General features: G+C 38.7%; 1 protein-coding gene across 1 annotated transcript in view; it reads left to right on the forward strand.

Annotated features, from left to right (window-relative positions):
• The window catches only part of LOC104523684 (SPARC-related modular calcium-binding protein 2), a gene marked incomplete at its 5' end in the record, with an annotated part of 100,573 nt that extends 86,100 nt beyond the window's left edge, over positions 1–14,473 (forward strand). The window contains 4 exons of the mRNA XM_029084588.1: positions 7,576–7,678; positions 8,588–8,835; positions 11,316–11,359; positions 14,074–14,473. Of these exons, the coding sequence (XP_028940421.1) occupies positions 7,576–7,678; positions 8,588–8,835; positions 11,316–11,359; positions 14,074–14,097 (419 nt within the window). The remainder of the gene's footprint in view (positions 1–7,575; positions 7,679–8,587; positions 8,836–11,315; positions 11,360–14,073) is intronic.
• Between the last annotated feature and the right edge of the window lie 8,942 nt (positions 14,474–23,415).

A 23,415-nucleotide genomic window follows, 5' to 3' on the forward strand; every position in this document is an offset into this window, starting at 1 on the left:
TATAATACCTTGTAAAAGTTTCACACTGAGCAATTGTAAGGCTATATTTGTGCTTTGTATTAGTCATTTCACAGATATTTTATTTAGCAAAGGATGAGCCAGTGAGATTTGAAATGGTATTTACAGAGGAAATCTGTCATGTTTAATGGAAGGTGCCCAGGAAGGTAACATAACTGCCAATCCCAAATTAAATACTATATAAAGAAAGAGATTTTCGTGATGCCACATTTCCAAAGACTGGTTCATTCCATAGTGTTCAAGTAATGCTTTAGTGGTTCTTGCTGACTCATTTCACTTTAGTTACTTCCAGAATTTCCATTTTATAAACCTCTCTTAATCACTGCTGTAAAAACTCATTCTGAGTTAAAATTCAGTATACAGTTAATGTTCAAAGAAGTAGCCATGTCTGCCTCACCTAATTCTCAGCTCCACTCTCTGTTGGAAAACCAATTTCTAAATCTTTCATTTGCTGGTTTTGGGAGGGAGAAAAAATAATCAGATAACATTGATGAAAATTTTTTTTCTCCTTTCTGCTCCTCCCTTCCTCATCTACTTTTCCAGCTCATCCAACATCGTACACCATCCAACAGTATGTTTTGTGCCCTTATAGCAGTGACAGCTTCATAATTGATGGGTCTGTCACTGCTTTCATTTCCAGGACAGAGAGACACCAAGTCACTACATCTCTGGGTCTCCCCATTTGTTTGCCGCAAGTCAGGGTTGGTCTGTATTGTATACATTTGGATTTAAAAGAAAAAAAAAAAAAAGAGCAGTGTTTCAAAGGTACCTTTAAAAAAATCCATTATGTGTGTAGCACTCTGAGGGACAGAAAGGTATCTAAGGAGCGCTAGCCTTGCATCTCCATACATCCCGTGTATGTATTCTACAGAGTAGAATGATGGTTCTGCTCTTCTCTCTGAAAACTTGGTACCACTCCGTGGGCAGGAACTCTTTAAAAATAGCTCTCACATAAATGTGTGCTGCTGGGCTGACAATTTCTAACTAACTCAGCTCTGAATTCCCTATTCATCATTTTACTTTAATGACCATTGGTTCTTAATATCTGAATAAGAGAGCTTTTTTGTGGCTTTAGCTGAGAGTGGATGCTTTTGGGATTTTTAGCTGATGCCTCCAATGGTAAAAGTGTCAGTAAGAGATATCCAGAAAGGTTAAAATCAACATCAGTTCATAGAAAAGTCTGTTTTTCATGCACGTTTCCAAGGAGCCAACTGCTTAGATTAATTAAGTAATGTAAAAATCATACCCACTAAGCAAGTCCCCATAGTTCAATTTTTCCAGCAGGAGACCAGAATTATGCAGAATTATTTCTGAGGTCACTTCCATAATTGCAACAACGTACAGTTTTTGTAATAGTTTTTCCTTTTTAATGGATATTTAAATGGAGGTAATTAAATATGGTTATATCATACCCATCTCCTGAGAGGAAACATAACAGCATGATGAAAATACAAGTGAATTGGAAGTAATAAATGTCTACTAAAAAGGACTGTATTCTGACTCCCTAAATAATATTGGTTGTTAATTGTTAAGACTCTCAGAGTGGTAATGTGGAGATTCATGCACTTGCCATACCATAAAAAACTGTATTCCAAAATATTTCAATTTAATAAGCTATTGTTGAAATTGTTACTGCAGTCATAAGTACTAGCTGTATATCTCAGGGACAGGCAGTCATGAAATATGGTATGTAAAGCAGAAGTATAACCTTTTGAAAATCGGATCCAGTTGCTTTTCTCTTCTGGACTTTTTTTAGGCCCCTTTCTAGTCTTGAAACTCTTTTCTCTGTGTCCTGATCAGTGAACTGATTGACTTGTGTCACTGTGCCAATACTTAGGTAAGTATGTTATGTTTCTTACACTGGAGCTGGACCTACATGGATATATTGCAGGTCACCTTGAACGTAAGGTGTCAAGGAGTTTGCATTAGCGCAGGCTGAACCTAAATGCTTAGAATTTCAGATTCTTCTCAAGATTCTGAAATGTCTTTGGCCTCCAAAACTGGAGTAGTTACTGTGTAGGCAGTGACTTCTTAATAAAAACATCAGCTGCTTTGTGTCTGGTTACACAGCAAAGCAGCAAGACCCCCTTATCATCTGAGTTTTCAGACATTTTTCCTGTTCCCAGTCAAAACTAGAAAGGTAGGAGTCCATGAGAGAATGTTTAAAAAGGGGCAAATAAGATCCACAGCCTTTCTCAAGTTCTGCTTTGAGTTTGGGATGGTATCTGAGAGGATTACAGTGTTCTAGCTGGTTCCTGTTCTCACAGTGACATCTCTGAACTGTTAAGAGCAAGAAATTTGATTCTCAAAACCCTTTCAAACTCTCATAGAGGAAAAACAAACTGAAGTGGTAATCAAAAGTTAGTAATTTCACATTGCCTGGGTTATGCTGTGATGTTCTGATTCTACTTTTCTTGTTTAACAGTAATATTACAGGAACTGAAATAAATGTAATTAACTGCTTTTCCTATCAACAAATGCCCTAGCCTTTGTCACTCAGTTGCCTGCAAAAACTGTTTATAGCATCATATGTGTTTCTGCTATGGACATTATTCCTTCTTTCCACCACATTTACCCAAAAAATAACAGAGCAGTTTGAGCCTAAATGAACTTACAAAACAGATCCATATATAATTCATCACAAACAGTTTTATACCACCTGGGAGTGTAAGTTAGCTGTCTGGGATTCCTCAGTAGTTAATGGAGAAGAAGAGATACATTTTAAGGGAGATCCTATCCCTATTTTAAGAAAAAGTCTTAGGTATTTAAGATGAATACCTTCTGAATGGGTTCCTTTATACTAAGCTTAAATAACTGTTATGGGTGAGACACGTCCTTTCAGCAAGCTCAAGTTCAACAAATCCCACTCAATGCACTTTGGTATGATATGAATGCCTGGGATTGAAGGGTAGGGCCTTGAAACAGCATCCTTTGTTAACTCTTTTGTGTTTTCACTCCTGATATTAGAACAGAATGATCATTTTAAAATAGTAACAAAAATAAAGTTAAATAAAGTTAAATATATGTGGAGATCTGAAATCTGCTTCCTGCCCATCTCCAGAAATAATACTTCTTCCCTGTAAGACATAGAGGTCAGTCTACAAAGCAATGGGTGTGTAGCTCCTCTCCAGCTAACATCTGTTCTATTCTACTTTAGTGTTTCTGAAATCTGGGTAAGCACGGATAAAAGAGAATTTGGCTCTTAGTTTAACTGAATTCTTTTAATTGATAAGAATATTTGAGAGAAAAAAAGAAAAGAAAAGAAAAAAGTAATACCTGAGGTACCTGAGGGATATTAACAAGGAGAGATGATAATGTCCTCAACTCCTCTAGGACAGAGACTAAGAGGTAGATAATGATTGTGACAGTTTATGAGGAAGTGCAGTGAGGGAAAAATTTCAATGAGCCATAAAACCACTGACTTTGTAGAGGCCATGATTTTTAGTCTCCAACAAAGTTGCAAATATCAGTTCCGAGGCTGAAATGCCGAGTCTTTTGAAGGACTGTTTTGCTGGAATGAGGCTTAGGAAGTCCTTCAAAAAATGAGGACCCTTGGCATATCTAAACAAACACAAATTTGTGATTTATGTGGATCAGTTCATAAGAAATAAACTCATGAACCTTACATATATATATGTATAGAACAAAAGTACAAGAAAAAATATTTTCCTTGTATTGTCTGCTCTTCCAGCATAACCAGTAGCACTGGTTAAATTGTTAAACTTTGTTAAATTCCTTTCTCCTATATACCAGTATATTTCAGTGAAGTCAAAGCTGCAAAAGAAACATGAATAGTTGGTTCTTTGTATTTTTGGAGAGATCAAAACGTATTTATAATCTTCAGAGTTATTTCAGTGGTCATTGTATTTGAGTGCACTGCTAAGCCTGATATTCATATTAACAAATAGGGAATAAAAGAAGCTTTAGATTTGCTAATTGGAAGTTGTCATGCCTTTAATTACTTGAGTGACTGACTCAAGACAGTTTCCTCGCTTGCAGGAAGATTAATGTAAACTACCTTTTAAAGTGATTAATCTTATCTATTGTATTCATATTTTTACAGAAATGAACAAAATACTTTTCTAGCCATGACTTCGGATGTGTTGTAAAAGTTAATCTTCCAGGATTGACAGTAGTAGATTATTATCAACCAAGCTGGGAGTTCCAAGGCACTTGGGTGCATATTTTCAAAGGTTTATAGACAGCTGCCCCACAGACTTAACTCCAAAAATCCATTCTCAGTACTAAAGGTAGATATATTTATAGAGAGACATGGGTACATATGAGATTTATAATGTATAATGATGATTCTTTACCTTTATACTATAGCTGAAATGAGGTGTTTGTATTTGTAGTGTATAATGTAATGTATAATGGTCTAAGGTTTACTCTGGGTAAAACTATACTTAAAGCAAACACTCATCTCTGTGTTACATCTCTGACCCTGTGGGTTAACTCCATGTGGTTTCAACTTCAACCCTTTAACAACAAATTATTATTTATGTAAGCTGTCAAATCCATACAGGACAAGCAGCTGCAGAAGAAACTGAAGCACATAAACCATAGTGAGAAGCATAAGGCTCCCGTAAGAAACTAGTCTTTCCCTTTCTGTATTTAGTCCACTAAGAGTGAATTATTCATTACAATCAAGCTAAAGCTCCCCCAGTCTTTCCATTTCATCCGCAAGTTTGTTGAAAATTAAAGCTCAGCGTGAAGCCTCCAGAGAATTGTTCTGAGTTAATAGCACCTGCAAAGAACAGAGGTTTCACTGTGAGGTAAATTACTGTGTGATTGCCCACACATCAGCAAAAATTATAATTGGGAGAAATAGAATATTTTCTCTGTATTTAACTGGTGAGGATTTTGTAGGGTGTCATTTTACGTTAAGTAGTAGAGTTATAATTTAGAATGTTTCACAGAAACCGATTGTGTTTGTTTTAACAGTGAGATTTCTTTTCTATGAGATTTCTATTGCTGTCAGCTGTTATTGCAAGTTTATGCAATACACATTTAGGAACCTTTCTTAATCTTAGGGAAAATTGTCAGAGACAGGCTTTAAACTATGGAATTTTTTCTCCGTGATTTCTTGTGAATTTCGCAGTTGATACTTTCCCCTACTTAACTGTATCATAAATAGCAAGGTAAGTCATGATTTTGATCTCTATATCTGTAGCATATGTACACTCAGCAGCTCCCTGGACAGCAATGGAAACTGCCTAAAGCATACATTTTTGTTTCCTCCAGATGTTTCAGGAATACACTCATAACTAACATGAAAAATTCAGGTGGAGCTCCTAAATCAAATTGGATATTAACATTATGATCTATCCAAAAAAAGGACAAAGAAAGAAAAAAAAGACAAATTATCTTGTCCCCATATTGCACTGCATTGTTATATGCTGAGGTATTATTATCTGCATTTTCCGTGAGCCCTATATCAATTCACAGCTCATGTTTGGAGGAGGATTCAGACTTCTGCCTGATGACAGTAACACAACCCCAGCATGAAATGGATAAAGCTTGTATCATCAAAGATAGGTCTACATGGAGAGCTTTGGACAGACCTCTTTTTGCCTGTCCTTTGAAGAGAATTGGCTCTGGTCCACAGGCTGAGTATCCTTGCTAGACAGCTGTAGTGCTGAGCTCAGTAGATATCTCGAAGACTTAATTGCTTGATTCAGGCAGGTTGTACCTTCTGCGTGAGAACTGTTTGGGCTGTACCTGCTCATCCCTGGGCAAATGTGCTTTTGTGACTTGCAAAGTTAGGTGGCTTAATTTAAATTACAATGCACAATATGCTTAATGGTCACAATGTGAGTCTAACTTGCCAGCAAGCTCTTTGCTCTAGAGAATATACATCTGAATTATGCACTGAATGCTGCCAGGAGCCTGTTGGTACAGTCTTCTGTTGCTCCCTATTAATCTCTTGCCACCCTTCTCATTTTTGTGCCTTACAGAGAAAGCTCAAGTGCTTGTTTCACTGAACTGAAACAGGATTATAGTCATAGCTGTTGGGTTGTTTTGTTGGTTTTTTTTTCTTTTTTTCCAGTTGTATCAAGGAAAAAAAAGAAAAAAAAAATGGTTAAAGGCTAAGGGAAGAGGATTGTATCTATGAGAGTGACATCTGGTTTCGGATGTGTACTTTTAGTGCAGTGAAACTCGCTTCAGTGAATTCCTGTTATATGCCTTTTACAGTTACTGGAATAAAATGTCCCTGGTGCCAAAGGCAAACATCTAAGAGACAGGGAACTCATAACTGCCTGAATGTGTTAGACAATAATGTGTAGTGGGTGCTGCTGCTATACATAATAGCTGAGCTATTCTTACTGCAACACAGCTAAGTGCTAATATAACACAGGTTCATTTCCTTGGATCAACATGGGATGTATTAAAAAATAATTTGCTGGGTGAGATGAGGCATTGCAGACTCAGATAATCCTACTGCCTGCTCCAGAGGTCGCTGAGAAGTGTAATGAAATAACAAATCCCTAGTGATTGACTAATCTTCCTTTTCCTCAACACTTCCAAGCATTTTCCTTTTTCACTTATGAACAGAACTGCAGGTAAGTGTCCCTCTAGCACAAAATTGTCTGTGAAAGTCCTGCTGTGGGCTCCAGCTTCAAGCTTGTCATCTCTATGTCACTACTCGTGAATCATCCTAGAGTTGAACTCAGCTATTACAGGGCTAAGGGAAGACCTGGTGTTTGGCTCAGGGCTCTAAGGAAGAGAAGAGGAAGCAGATGTATTGTATAAGCAAACCTCTATGTGTCAACATCCATGCACTTGTCAGATGAATTTATCTGCTCCAGCTGCGCTGTTCCAAGAGAGGATTTTTCCAACCTATACCATTCTGTGTATTTATCTGATGTATTATGTGTGTGAAGTGTGCTGTCAGTTTCTTTCAGAGAAGAACTTTGTGGTATAGGGAATGTAATTATCTAGCATCACCATAGGATCCCACAGTATGAACCAAAGTACCAACTAACAGCATCTGATTGGGCTAGGTGCCGTATAGTGGAATGTTAACCTCTGTCTAAAAGAAAAGTGAAAGAGGAAAGGAGTCGATTGTCATTTTACAGAGAGAAAAACCAATGCACTGAGCAAATGTGTGTTGAGAAAGCCAGTGGCAGTTCAGAGGAGCAAAAGTGGAAACCTGAAAGAAGTGTTGTGCTATAGGCTTGTAGTCTGTGTTTCAGATGGTCTGTCATGTACAAACTTCGATTGTTTCAAAGCTGTTCTTTTCAAAATGTGGCACCCATGGGAAAAAAAAAAATCTTAAAAGAAAAATAGTGTCCAAAATTGAAAGAAAGAGACTCAAGGTATGCAGGCTAGATTCCCACTTGCTTAAGTTCAAAAGGGTATTTTTCTATTCTTGCTCTGTGTTACAGATATGTACCTGAATTTAGATGCTTGTCTTTGAATCATGTTATGAACTTGTCCACAGTTTATGGGAATTTGTGTACAGGGAGTCACATCTGTCTCTAGGTTTGAACTATTGTTGAAATTTAAATGTTTTTAATGGAGGAAACAAGAAAAGAAAAAAATCTGGTTTTCTAGGTTGTCCTGGGGCCAAGAAAAATGAGTTCCTGACTAGTGTTTTGGATGCATTGTCCACGGATATGGTGCACGCAGTTTCTGATCCATCATTGTCTTCTAGCCGGTGGGTTTCACATGCTTTTTGTGTGTCTTTAAAAGGGTTCTGGCAGTGGTAAATGAATTGTTGAGGGCTTTGAGAAGTAATTCTGCTGCTTTCACAAAGGGTAAATTACCAAGAACCTATCAAGGAGATTTACTTCAAAGTTACCATTGCAGACTATGTCCACTAAACAGAAACACACTTGATAGCTGAATTCTTAGCAGGAGCACAGTTTAGAGATTATCTGTAGCTGCTGGTGCAACTGTCTCAATCTTTGTTCACCTCTCAGGCTTTACTTGATGAATGTGTGCTCCCTTCCTGATTCATATTTTGCCTAGTTGCTTGTAAAACAAACTAATGCTATCAACAGTCACAGGTAGAATTAAAAATGCATAAGTGCTGTCAAACTTCGAATATCTGCAGGTCAGATGCTTACCATCTGAAAAGGAGTTGGCATTTATTGTTATAACTTACCCTGTAATTCAATACATTTAGGTGTTGTATCTCCAAGAGCATCCATCATGGGTTGTAACTGGAGCCTAGGTATTTGATGGTGCTGACTATTGACCTACTTGAGTATATTGCGCGTTTTAATGTGTCTACCATCTATGAAACTGTCTTTTTCTCTTTTATTTCTCTCTTCACTTGTCTCTGTTTCGAGAAATGAAAGGAGAAAACATTGTTTTCTGAGTATGATGCTGACCTCAACACAGTTTCACAGAGTTAACTAAGAGTAGATTCCAGCCCTTAGTGTAAAATTTAGGATACAGTTGACCAAAGCGAAAAAAAGGATTCACTACAAGAAGCTAGTGGCCAAAAGCAGGGAGGTTTATGTAACAAAGCATCTGACAATGATTTAAGTATTTTGAAATAAAGGTATAAGATGAGGCTTATGTATCAGAATTAAGAGTAAACTCTTGTTTTCTGTTTCAGGGTTTCAGAGCCTGATCCAAATCATACTTTGGAGGAGAGAGTGGTCCACTGGTATTTCAAACAGCTAGATAAAAATTCCAGTGGTGACATTGGCAAGAAAGAAATCAAGCCATTTAAGAGATTCCTAAGAAAGAAATCAAAACCTAAAAAATGTGTGAAGAAGTTTGTGGAATACTGTGATGTGAACAACGATAAGTCCTTATCAGTACAAGAATTAATGGGCTGCTTGGGAGTAACAAAAGAAGAAGGTAAAGCAGAAACAAAGAAACGCCATAGTAAGAACCTTTCCTACCTTGTTCACTAGATTCTTCAAAGCTGATGATGTCTGATATTTGTATATATCAGAGGTATACAAAATAAAAGAATACACCTGTCTGTAGCTAATGCAGCTGTTGCTTAGGGTGGATGGCAGGAAGCTGCTTCTGTGTAGGCAAATCATTGCTTTGCTCCAACAGAATAAAAAACTACCTGATTCTGATTGATTCTGACGATTAAATGTGTTACAGTAGGAAACCTAAGAGGATACGATAACATTAACTTTCATCAAAAAGCCAGTTTAATGTTGTTACAGTACTGTGTCCTGAATGAGTGGAAGTGTCACACCTGTGCTTTTTGGATTCCTGCTTTCTAATGACTTCTCATTTCTCAAATATGGTTTAGAGAGACAGTGAAGAATGTGGTTATCTGCCAAACAGGTGGAACTATTGGTACGCAGCCACATTACCTTCCTGCCAAACTGGTAGAAAGTGAAACAACTAACTACAGTGTGTTATGGTCCCCACAGAGTTCAATCACACAATTCCTGAAAATGAAGAAGAATTAAAAAAAAAAAAAGTAAACAACAACAGTAGATCCCCATACTGTAAGAAGTTGCAGAACATGAATATAGGCAAATTGTTTTATTTGCCTGGGACCTTAAAATGAAGCCAAGGACAGTAAAACAAAGGTGTCATAGGAAAAGAAAAGCAAGTCAAGTGGGAAATGCAGTCAGAAAAAGTATGATTTCCACAAAATTTAATTGTATTCAAGCCTATAAAAGAAATACTGCATAAAGAAGAGCTCTACATTGTACTAATAAAATAAATTGTCCGTGTCTCACAGAAACAGTTCTCTTGAAACCAATATATGAAATTTTGGATTTTTTCTGTGTTTTTTGTGGACCTAATAATAGCAGCTTGCAATTTTCACTTAGGTGAGTGAGGTGAAAAAACTAAACATGAAGGTGGATGACTTGTTATCTTTATGCTGTAAACATGGAAACTGAAATGTAATATCCATATATTAACATCCAGATGCTTCTGTTCTGCTGCAGCTGGCACTCCTTGGTCTAACAGCAGATGGAATTTGTGTCCAAAGTCATTGCTCCAGGACATAAAGGAAAGCTATAGCAAAACTCAAACCAATACCCAGTTCTGCCTGTGCCCATTTCAGGGAAAAAAACACAAAGATTAGGATTCTCTTGCTTCACATAAACTGCCTGTTTTGGAAAAGAAAGTTGTAAAAGGCATGAAATTATATGAAGATCACACACAGATTTAGCTAAAGAAAAAAATATGTTCACCATAACTGGAGTTTTTTTAATAGAACTTCTCCAAAAAAATGTAGTCAATAATGAGAACATTAATTTTTGGAAGGAAAAAATACCTCAGAACTTTTGCATTGAAAAACTAATGGCATCCAGTTGGAAAAAAACCTCTAAACCAAATAATTTGTTTGCTTTCCTAGAAATATATATTTTTAAATACAAGACAATAAAAATTTCTTTCATTGGAATATCAGCATTCTGTTTTGTTTCTCCTGCTTGATAATTAAAATTTTCTTTCTGGTAATCTTTTCACTTGTGCAAAAGAAATCAGTCGCCACTCCACTAAAGCTAAAGTTATATTTCTAGGAATAGGTGAGACCTTGTCACTTGAGGTGTGAGATCTGAGATAAGGAGTTTGCTCTGTATTCTTCTGTGAGAGTCCCAGGTGTCTTGTGAGACTCATTTGAAGCAACATAAGAGCCAGAGAGCTGCAAAACATACTTTCTCAGGGGAATGGTAGTTTCTGCAGTATTTTTCAAGGTCCAATTTCATTCCCCTTTGTTCCGAAGCGGCTTGATTGACTAACAAACTGATCTGGAAAACTGAGGGGGTGAGTTCCTCCCTAGCCTCCCAAGTTTGCTTGTGAAATTGAATGGACCAGCAGACTCTTGTAGCTGGGGTTTTTTTTTTACTTCATTTAGGGCAGTATCTTGGACTTTGCCACTGAGAAACTTAAAAAACAGCTATAATCTTGTTGTTTTATAGATTAAGTGTGAACAATGTGTTTGGCTGATAGACGTGTTTGTGTGCAGTATCTTTAAGTAAAGTGAACGCTTTCTAAACAGTCTGCTTGGCCATGCTTCTTTCCCACCAAGAATAATAGGCTATACTTAATATCAAAGATTTAGTAAGTTTGAAATGCTCAACACTGACTAGATGCAATCTGTCCTAAGCAAATGTCACATATTAACTGGCAAGAAATGCTGTAATTCAACTTTCATATAACATGGGGGAAGCAACACCTGTATTGAAGAAAGAAAAAAGTGGATGTTTCAATGAAAGATCTGAAATATTTTATCTTATTTAGTGAAAGCTGTGCAGTTACCCTGCTCTAAACAATACCAGAATGAGGGCTTCAGTTCTTCAGAGTGCTACATGTAACTTGCAAACTATATTCATAGTGTTTTCTTTTCTGTCCTTTAGCAGCCCCTAAAACCAACACTGAGAGCACTTCATCCAGCAGGCAGGTGAGTACTGAGGAGATCAAGATCTCCATTCTTGTCTTGCCCAGCGGAACTTCCTGGAGTTTTAGCAGTTATCACTGCAGCTTCAAACTGCATTCATCTGCCATTCTCCAGACTTGCCAGGAAAATGAGGGCAGCATCCTGATTAACAAATCTTGACTTAAGTTCTATCTAAGGAAAGCTGAATTAGTCAACTGCAGGTGCAGAGTAAATATGTTTAAATGCAAAAATGGATTACGCCTGCATGTGGCTGTCCCTAGTAAAGATTAATTGGCATCTAGTTTCATAATAATTAGATGAGTGTAATTGAGCCCTCATATGAATCTTCTGCATTCATGAATGTCGACATTCCCATACACTTTTAAATGTGCACTGCTTTATCTTCATTTATCTTAACTGAATTCTGTTAACTTTCCTGTGAGTCATACTGTAGATAGAAATTTTAATTGAAATTACGCTTTGTGAAAAAAGCCATGCATTTCCCATGTCCTGTGAAAATCTACGCATTTCACAAACCCCACTGAATTATTGTGTGGTGGTTTTAAACACCTTTTTAAATCTTAGTGTAGAGAAAAGAGCTGTCACTTTCAAATCCCTTTGCAGAATGATGCTGGAGAACTAGGATTTGCATCGGTCTGCTGCTGTATGTTAAACCTAAAATTGGTTAGGTCTGCAGAATGATTGTAGCAAATAAAGTGTCAAGTGCCCTGACAACATAATCCATGATTTGTTTTTGCTTCTATTTGCTACAAAGATGATTTTGTTTTTTCTGATTAAAAACAGTATATGTCATTCATGGTGTTTTGTCTGCTCCTGGCATTCAGAGCTACAAAAGGCACAAAAGCAGAATTTTTAAATCAAGGAAAGGTACACATTGGAAAGGAAGGATCCAAATGGAAGCTCAGGGAAAAGGTTCAGAAATGGCTTCTCATTTGTGTGTGTTTATTTTCATAATAATTAACCTTAAATGTTCACTTTTCTGGACAACATGGGCCCAACTTCATGGCACTTCCGCATGGGTCTGAAGAAGGACTTGTGAATCTGCCAGTTATTTGAACTGTCTAGTAAAAGAATCCTCTTCATACCATTCTTGCCTCACTTTTGTATTAGAGGAATTAAATGGTTAATTCCCACAAAGCATCAGTAAATGATGATTTTTTTAAAAAAATATTCATATATACATATTATAAGAGCAGCACAGGTAACCCTGCAGCTGGGAAAATAGGAATTTGGCTAAAAATATCTCCAAACCATTGTTGTGGTTAATGTCTTCCCATCTATCAGAAAGCTAGATTAATTTATTAAAAACTGAACCCAGGGCAAACCTCCCCACAAGCCAGGAGAAATCTTCCTCTCATTGTTGCTAGTCAATTTGTTACTCACTTTATCTCTGATTTGTTTGATGTTAGGTTCGCACTTCCTAAGGCAAGCTTAACATTGGTTGTGGGTTCTGCCAGAGACCTCCTACATACCTTTGATGGAATATAAAATATTCTCACAACTAGAGGGATGTGATAAGTTTCTGTTTGTTTAAACAAATATTTGTGGCCTTAACTTTTCAAGTTCCCCCTACAAAACACTTATGCTTTAAACAAGGCAGCCTGAAAACAATTATCCTGTCGGAACTAAAAAACATTCAAAGGGGTTATTTTAATTATATAATGGCAATTACTGGCACACGTGCATTACACTTGAAGCATGACAGGCCCTCTCCCCTTTCTTGTAATCTGATCCTGGCTTGCAGAATCTGTAATAAAAGTGTCCTGGGGCGTCTATGTTTTTTAATTTTGTCCAACAATTTTGCTGACTCAGCACCAATTATTTTAAAAACTGTTGCTGACAAATGATAGCCTTGAATTAAGGCTGGCTCAGCAAACCATCTGTTGTCAGTTTCATACTCGAACAATACAAGGCTACGAGTGCAGAAGGTGGCTTTCATCACAGAAGTGTTCACTTGAAAGGAAGTTATTGAAAAGCAATTGGACTGCATAGAAGCTACTCCAAGGAAACCACCCATCTAAGGAGTGATCAGATTTGCACCGCTCAGGCGATGGGCACTGAAGAGCTCATTTTCTACTAGTTTATTGCAGTTCAGTTCAGTTGTATGTGTGTACACGCACATACAAGCTTAATGAAAGAAAGCAGATACAGATACATATATTAATATACTAACTGAGTCTCAGCTGTGATTGCTCTAAAAGAGGTCAAATATGTGATGGATCTGACAGAACTGGGGTACTGGCCAGGTATATTTCCCTTGCTTAGCTCCACCCTGTCCAGCAAACATACACATACATACACACACGTTGTCAATGAGACCCAAAGGGTCTTTTGCAGCCTAGCAAAAACTTTACAAGGAAACTATAGATTGTTCGTAAGACTTTGGCCAGCAGCCCATTCCTTATACATCACATGCCATAGAAAGGTATATTGCACTAGGGACTTGCCCAGGCAGTTGCTAGAACTGTGTGTTTGACAGGTATTAATTTAAAGACGCCATAGGTAAGAAGTAGTAAAGATGTTGCTCATATCCTTGTTCATGGATGCCATGAAAGACTGCAGGGCAGGAATTTTTTATTCCCCATATGTATTTGTGCAGATACTCTTGTTCTGGTAGTAGCACGTGGACACTGATGAAAAATTGAGATAAATGTTTATACTTGATAAATTGAAAACATCATTAATAATGCAAAATTTTCCAATTTTCTGTCTTTCAGCAAGTTTCTAAGAAGCAAGGATGAACAGCTCACTGATCCAAGGCAGATCTCTGACATGTGGGAGATTTCCTCACCAAAAGGCAATAAAAACAGCTGTAGTATTTGCACTTTGTACTTAAAAATGTAAATTCACTTTGTAGAAATGAAATATTTAAATAGACTTTTTTTTTTTTTAATCTGTGAAAATGTAATGGCTAGTTTTGAAAAATTATCACATACAATGTATGTGTATTCTTTTGTTGTCTGAAAAATGTAAAACGTTGGAGATGTAAAAGTTTGCATTTAAACCTTTTTTTTTAATAGCTTTTTGGCAAACAGTAGCATAGAAACCTGATTCTATGTATTTTAGTTTCAACAGTATGCCTTGTTTTTCTTAATCAATACTGTCATTTAAGTAGAGTTATGCTGAAAAGTCTACTGTATTCTCAATTTTGTCCAAACAGTGTTGGATGTTTCAGGTTTGCAGGACTGAGAGAAGTGTGTAAATTGCTGTATACTTGGTTTTGTAGCTTTTAACTGAACAGATTTTTAATCAGTGGTAATATTTTATTTCACTTTGTTTTTATAGTTATTATTATGCTTTCCAAAGATCATGCAATAAGAATGCAACCACTAAAGGATTCAAAACAGTTATTCTACAGTTGAGATACCTGAAGAAAAATGTATCCTTTCATCCATTTTTGAGGTGCCTTCCATTATAAGTTTTTATAGCATTTTTTTCCCTGTTTGTTTTCACTTGGGTTGTTAATACAGCAAACCAACAAGGAGTAAGGTGGATTGTCACTCCAGTCTGGTTCATCTTGTGCCTAAAAACATGTTTCTGTGGTCAGTGCAAAGCAGGAGCGGAGTTTATATGGGTCAGAATTGTAAATCTAACTATAAAGAAACAGGGAAGGCTAAACAGATTGTTGGGCCATTTCTTCCCCTACACCTGGCTGCCCCCATCAACATTTTGGTTTGCCTCAGGGTCCACTAGAGGTAAAGCGGAACAAATTATGAACAGTTGCCGTCAGGAAGGGCTACTCATGTTGGCCCTGCCTGAGGCTTTTTCCTTGCTGTCTATAAGTTTTCAAAAGTTTTCATACCTTCTCTGTCATTTTTCCCCCCAATGCTTTTTTTGTATGTGTGCCTGAGGGGAATAAGAACTTGCGGATGTGAATTCAGAGGAGGGGAGCCAAGTGAAAAAGGTCCAAATCTTGAACAACTGTGAGTTACAAGCAGCTGGGTTGATCGATGCAGTGGTAGATGGACTGCTGGCATCTAGGAGCTGACATGAAAACACAGGAATGTTGCAACAAGCAGTGATTTCATTCTGGTTTGTTTAAATAACGTATGGGATCTGACATGTGACTAGCTAATCATAATAGCACCCTAGCATGAGCTTGTACCTGGAAAAGCTTTTTTGCAAATAAAAATGTTTCATTTCAATTTCAACATATGCTGAAGTGATAGGAAACACTGTATGCAATGGAATTGTACCCCAGAAATTGTGTACTCTAAGCTTTGGCAGCAGGAGGAACCAAGATGCAACTGTGTGTTATCCTGTATTTTTGTTTTAAAAAGCATTTGTTATTCTTTCATACTGTTAAACTTTGAATTTAATCTTCTTTATAGATTAAAGATCAGTATGTTATCAAACTATGCTGGAGATTTTTCTTCTGCAACACAGATAGCCACGTGTGGAAGCAGGTACACACAGTGGTGACTTCATCACTGCATTGAGTTTACAGGAAACCTCATGACAACACATTGTGTCCATATTCTTATGGTGGTTTAAACCACAGGTCCTGCTCTCACTCCCTCCAACCACTGAGATGGGATGGGAGTCACAACAAAGGGGCCACAGAATTAGGATGAAGGACAGGGATGGCTCACTCACCAGTTATGGTCACGGGCAAAACAGACTCAACTTGTGGAAGAAAAAATCAATTTAATTTGTTGCCACTCATCTAAGTAGCATAGTGAGACATACCAACCACATCTTAAGACATCTTCCCCCCACCGCTCCCTTCTTCCCAGGCTCAAATCACTTTACTCCCAATTTCTCTACCTTCTCCCTGCCAGTGGCACAGGGGACAGGGAATTGGGGTTTCAGTCAGTTCACCATTGCTACTCTTTCTGGCATGAAAGTCCAGGAAAAAAGTGTTCCAACACAAGTTTCCCATAGTCACAGACCTCTTCTGGCACAGCTCTCGCCTCTGGCATGGGGACATCCGCAGGCTGCAAATGGACCTGTGGTCCAGTGCACCTCCTCCCCGCCTCGCTCTGGAGGTCCACCCCCACTCTGGAGTCGAGCAACTCTGGGATCTCAGTTTCAGTCACACTTGCCCTTGGGCTTGGCTTTTCTGCTCCAGTGTGGAGTCTTCTATGGTCTACACGTAAGGCAGAGGCATTTCTCTATTGCAAATTGGCCCGGCCTGGGCTGAGGAGGGGTACGCCTTGGAGCCAGGGCAGCTTTTGCGAAGCTTCTCACAAGTTGGGCCCTTCCCCCACTACCAAAAACATGACGTGTTGTGTCCCCCCCCGCAACCCAACACACTTGTCTTCCCTTGTCCCTTTACTGAATTATCTCTTAAAGTCATTAATGCATTATTCATACTATTGCTTTCTCAAAATAGTGATTTTGAGACCAGATCTCCATATAGCTTCAGCTTGGTCCCTTGCCTCTTCTCAGCAAAATGCAGTGTAGCATAGATAGACATCACACCTTCTCCCCTCGCTGTGAGTGTAAGCAACTGTGCAGCTTTCAACCTGACTGGAAACAATGAATAGAGAGAGACAAACCTTGAGAATACTCAGCACCTGGTTAAGTGGGCACAGTACAGTTAATAGCAACATCTTGTAAGAAGCATCTAATTCCATCACTGTGGCCTTAGGACACAGTATAAATGTAAGCAATAGGCAATGAAGTATTTATCTATGTCCATGTTTTGAAATGGCAGTCCATTTGAACTGGGAAGGTGTATGGGAAGGAAAATTGGGACTAGACATTTAATTATATAATGAGTAGCCTTAAACACTTATCAAAACACGAATAAATGTTATAGGCATTCTCTTAGTTATCCAAAGACTTCTACAACATAAGTTAAATGACTCTACATTGGCTGAAACATGAGTAGTTCATCTTTGTACATATTTCTGTGCTGTCACATTTATGTTAATTTCCTTTCCCAGCCATTATACCGCTTGGCTGTGAGCAGTACTGAGTTCTCAGTTCCAGTTAGAGTCCAGATCCCTAACTGGAACACTCTTGAAAACCTGATGAATTCACCTTGGGTTTCTGTATGTCCAGATATCCACAGGATAGTTAAACTCAGATAAATCTTGGCCCTTCTAGTTATAACCAAGCACAGCCTTCATACCAAGAAGGAATCCATGTGGATAGGCCCTTAGGCTCTCATAGTACTAGTGTTTATTTAGTTCCAAAGTAATTAATTAGTTCTAGTTTTTGTCCTATTCCATGTGCAACAATTTAGTTTCATTTTTAATTCTGTTCTTATTGAAAGCACAACTCATATTCTGCTTCTCATTGACCAATATTTGTTCTAGTTCCAGCTATTACTGAACAGATTTTTTTAGAACTTTTATAAAGTTGTAAGTAGAAAACTGTTAAGTTTTAAAAATGTATGTGTTCAATGATTTGTCCAGCCTGTTGTAATGTCCATTAGTCAAAAGGCCACACAGTGAGAAATGTTCCATGTTTTGTCAACACTTTGGATAACTTTCTCATCTTGTTCCCATCCCTAGAAGTAGGCCAACTACATAGTTCCCCTTTTACCAGAATGACTTAATTCTCAGTCTAACAAAATGCCTAGATTTTAGATCACAGAATCACAGAATGGTAGAGGTTGAAAGGGATCCCTGGAGATATCTAGTCCAACTCCCTTCACTGAAAAGTCTGGTCCCATCCTCTTGACATCTGCCCTTTAGGTATTTATAAGCATACATAAGATCTCCTCTCAGTCGTCTCGTCTCCTGGCTGAACAGACCCAGCTCTCTCAGCCTTTCCTCATATGGTAGATGATCCAGTTCCCTAATCATCTTTGTAGCCCTCCGATGGACTCTCTCTGGTAGTTCCTTGTCTTTCCTGAACTGTGGGGCCCAGAACTGGACACAGTACTCCAGATGTGGCCTCACCAGGGCATAGTAGAGAGGAAGGATAACCTCCCTCAACCTGCTGACCACACTCTTCTTAGTGGACCCCAGGATACCTTGGCCATGAGGGCACATTGCTGGCTCATGGTTAACCTGCTGTCCACCAGTACTCCCAGGTTCTTCTCTGCAGAGCTGCTTTCCAGCAGGTCAACTCCCAACCTGTACTGGTGCCTGGGGTTATCCCTCCCTAGGTGTAGAACTCTACACTTGCCTTTGTTGAACTTCATTAGGTTCCTCTCTGCCCAGCTCTTCAGGATGTCCAGGTCTTGCTGAATGGCAGCACATCCTTCCAGTGCATCAACCACTCCTCCCAGCTTTGTACTGTCAGAAAACTTGCTGAGAGTACATTCTGTCCCTTCATCCAGGTCACTGATGAATATGTTGAAAAAGACCAGACCCAGTAGTGAGCCCTGGGGAGCACCTTTAGCTACAGGTTTCCACAGGCTACTCTTTTTGCAGAACTGGGACCTAGATGGTTGATTCGAATGACCATTTTTCTTGATTATGTGTTTTCAGATAATAGGAGAGGAAAAACGAATCAGTTCATACAAGCATAAGGGAGAAGACTTAAACTAAATACTCACTGCATATAAATCAAGGAATACATTTTACTTTTCTTGTTTGGACCAGGCTTTAGCCCTTCATATGTGCCATAAGACAATGGAGAAAGGAGGCATCGCTAGAAAGCTGGAAGGAAAAACAAAAATATAGATTGCATCATTGAACACATTTAAGTGTGTCCAAGTTTTGATAGATTTAATTAATATTTTCCTTTTACAGTAGTAATAAAAGATGGATTAATAGAGGTTAAGAAATCTTCCCTGGCAAAGATAATTTAACTGTCCCTTTTAAATATTTACACTAGCATGTTATATGACTAGGTTATAGAAACTAGTGTGAAAGAGTCTTTAATGCAGAAAGTGAAAGGTTTATTACTTTTGTTTGCTTTAGGATGGCAAATTTATGTCATTTTGGAGTAATTACTTTGACATTAAATAGCAACCAACTAAGTTTATTGATGTCTGAAACACTAGAATGATTATAGTAATTACTGGTACAAACTGTACTCTTTGTTCCATTTAATTGTTTCAGTTCAAGTTTTATAAGTGAAAATATGCCCTTTGTTTAAAAAGCATAAATAATACATGCTATTTTTTTCTTTAAACAAAAGCTCATGTGGAAAGCATTCAGAAGAACACATTTTTCTAGAACATCCAGTAAGGGGGGGTGACAGAGAGGGAAGTCTGGTTTTTATCTAGGTTAGCAATAGAAACGTATGCAGTATTTTGCCTTTCTTATGTTCACCTTCCCTATTTCATCATACACTTTGTCCTCTGACTAATGTCACTGCTGGAATATGGAGAGTACTGGAAGGGAAGATAATGAAGCAAGACTCCATTCTGTGCATGTGAACAATCTTTTCCATAAAACAAAGTCATGCACGAGTACAGGTTAGGAGCTGACCTGCTGGAGAGGTGCTCTGAGGAAAAGGATCTGGGTGTGCTGGTGGACAGCAGGCTGGCCATGAGCCAGCAGTGTGTCCTTGGGGCCAGGAAGGCCAACAGTATCCTTGGGTGCATTAAAAAGTATGTGGCCAGCAGGTTGAGGGAGGTTCTCTTCCCTCTCTACTCTGCCCTGGTGAGGCCACATCTGGAATACTGTGTCCAGTTCTGGGCTCCTCAGTTCAAGAGGGACAGGGATCTTCTGGAGAGACTCCAGCTGAGGGCCACAAAGATTATTAGGGGCCTGGAGCATCTGCCTTACAAGGAGAGGCTGAGAGCTGAGACTCTTCGGCCTGGAGAAGAGAAGATTGAGAGGGGATCTTATCAATCCCTATAAATATCTGAAATGTAGGGGCTAAATGGATGCAGTCAGGATCTTTTCGATGTTGGCTGGTGACAGGACAAGGGGCAGTGGGCAAAAACTGAAACACCAGAAGTTCCATACAAACTTAAGGAAAAACTTCTTTACTGTGAAGATGACAGAGCACTGGAATAGGCTGCCCAAAGATGTTGTGGAGTCTCCATCCTTGGAGATGTTCAAAACCTACCTGGATGCTTTCCTGTGCAACCTGGTGTAGGGGACCTGCTTTGGCAGGGGGGTTGGACTGGATGATCTCCTGAGGTCCCTTCCAACCCCTTCCATTCTGTGATTCTGAGATTCCGTTATTTATAAAGCCCACTCAGTACCTGAAGAACATCCATGAAGATGCCTATATCTGTTCTAAGTAGTCAATCAGAGAAAAAAAAAAAAAAAGTGATGATTGAATTTTCCATTGAGAAACATTGTTTTCACTAAACCATGACTGACCGATTTCATGTGACTGAGAGGAGTTTCCAGGAAATTTCACTTTTTAAAGTATTTTTTGGTTTAGTGTTGAAACTTCTTTTCCTTTATCTAAAAAGCATGAAGTGTCAACACTGGAAAGGAGCATTTTAACACCACTTTTATCCCGAAATTACATATTGTGAAAGGTAGCAGCATTCTTGCTCTTCCCCCAACTTTCTTTTAAAAATCATATTTGTTTGAAAGAAGTTGGGTTTCCAAACATTAATTTGTCATGCTTCATGTGAGTCTGATTTTAGAGTCTTTTAGTATACTGCTATTCCTATATGAGGCAAAGAAATGCTACATTTTCATTTAACAGGACTGGAGCTTCATGAACTGAGGGATTTAGCACTGTATGCACACAGAACGTGAAGAAAATTGCTATTCAGGTAAGGGTATTTGTACTAGGTTGTATCTATGCAGCACAGCTGAAGCAATGTGGATTAGTGACCTTCAGGAATATATAGGGCACTTTTCCAGCTTGCAAAACAAGCCTGCCATGGAACTGAATACAGGCATCCTCAAACCTAAAATAATATCCCAGAATATATCTATCTTTTACCAGTCATTTCACTCAAAGACTGATGTGTGCCAAACCCCACTTTGACCCCTACCCGAGGAGTAGCTCTGTTGGCGTGTAGCTCCCCATGTAGTCTTCCTGAACCCATAGCTTGGGTTCAGGCTTTGAGATCCCAGGCTGGGATACCAGTGGGACCAAGACTCAGAACAAAGAACGCAAGAAAAACCCATGATGAAAGATACTGTGAATTACAGGATATTACTCCATGGCTCATATTTTTTACCCTGGAGGGCTGTGATCCACAGAAAACTCCTGCCCTGTGTCATCAGTGACAGACCCTAACTTCTTACTTCTTAATCCATCAAATCCATACTTAGGCTGACAGGACGTTGTGCATCAGCTAAGTGGGAGTCAATGCGAGTCTCTGCAAAGGAGTACTTGAGAAATACTGTGACCCCTCAACAGATGCCTGTACTCAGTTAACTCCCACCTAACAATTCCTATTTCTGCTCAGAACCATATGATGGAGCAGTGTCTGCTCACCTCAGCTCTTTAATGCTCTGCAGATGGGAGGTGTGCTTCTCTCAGTCTAGTGCATTTCTTTGTGTGGAATGCTCAACATAGAGGGATGAAGCTTGTTCTCTAGTCCGTCTCTTATCCCAGGAGTCTGAACTTTATTATTGCTACTTTATATAGGTTTCAAGAAATATTCTGCAAGACAAAATATATGAAGGATGACATGCTGAAGTGGAAGGCAAAAAAAAAGAATATACAGTTTAAAAAAAGACCAATAAAAAAAAGAGAGAATCAAAAATGAAGCAGAGGAACAAAGAAAGGAGAGGAATAAAAGGAGGGTCATGGAGAGACCACAGGGGAACTGAGGAGGGTAGTGAGAGCTCTCTGCTAAAGCCACATGTGGGAGTGAAGGAGGAGCAGTAAGTAAGTAAGGAAGGAGAGATAGCAGGTAGAAATGGGAGCAGAGGGTAAAAGGGAAGCAATGACAGAGGAGGGAGGAATGGAAACAAACCAAGGATGAAATGGTGAAGGCAGAAAGAAACAGAACTGTCCATAAGACTTCCATGAGGAGGAAAACTCTTAGGGACCCAGGAGAGAAAAAGAACAGAATGGACATAGGTGAAAAGCAGACATCTAATTTAGTCTTCCCGGGCACAGTATCTCTCTCACACAGCGCCATTTTCTGACCCGTACAAGAGGTCCAGCCTGCCCTTGGATTGCTTCCCTGTCCATGCATAACATCTTAACTTGGTCCCCTGTGTCCCAGTGGCTCCAGCACTTTGTTCCAAAAGACATTTGTTTTCATGTCCAATCCTGAGGCTTCCTTTAGATCCAGGAAGTCTAAGCAACATTTAATGAAAATGTGAAAGCAGAAACCAGCATATTTCTAAATTAAGAGCAGATTTGAGCAGGATGAGGAAATCTGAACCACAACAAAGATAAATTTCCTTTTGTATTTCTTATTCAGTAAAGATGCAAGCAAAGTGTAATAAGAAGTTTTGTTTTGGTTTTTTATTATTTTTTTTTTTTATTTCATTTGTTGTACCAATAGATCCTCTGCAGGCTTGGCTGATACTATGCAGTTTAACATTTTCTTTAATCAACAGATTGGTGGCAAAGGATTACAAGAGAGTGCTGGCTTCTCATTGTCTTTTTTTGTGGTTGCCTTTATGTTCATTCTTGGGGTCATGAAAAACTAATTATTTAAATACTTCTCATAATCTTTAAGCTTTAATTTTTATCTGAGTGTGAGAGAGAAAAAGGCAGAGAAACAGAATGTATGACATTTTCATGAAAACTTTGGAGCCTACAGAAAATATGACAGGTACTTTAGACTAGAACTATTTTGAAGGTAACAAATGCTGTGATGACCTCATGACCAGATGTTTGATTTCATTAGCCTTGAACAGTCATCCAGAAAATGACTTGCAAAATAACTAATGACAAGAAATGCCTCATGCTTCAGATTTTTAGTGATGCAGTAGAGAAGGCAAAGGAACCAGTTCATCATATGCTGTCCTAATGCAAATAGCAAAGTGACACAGGCTGGGAGGGCTCTCAGGAGACTCTGTGAGGGGGATTCACCTGGGCGCAGCTGGAAGAGAGGGAGAGAGACAGAAACATGCCCATGCACAGCTTGGAGGAGAATGAGGGAGAGGGACCAGGTGAAGAGGAGATGTCTGACCCTGAGGGTGCCCCACCAACCTGTCTTACAACCAGTGCTTACTGCACTGCTTAAAACCCACAGACTTTTAACTGTCCAGAAACTATGTCCTGGCAGTAAGCAGCATAGGCAGTCCATCTTGTGGTTCTCAGGACAATTT

This window comes from Antrostomus carolinensis, unplaced genomic scaffold (genome assembly GCF_000700745.2).
Source record: "Antrostomus carolinensis isolate BGI_N321 unplaced genomic scaffold, ASM70074v2 scaffold12944, whole genome shotgun sequence".
NCBI classification, from domain to species: Eukaryota; Metazoa; Chordata; class Aves; order Caprimulgiformes; family Caprimulgidae; genus Antrostomus; species Antrostomus carolinensis.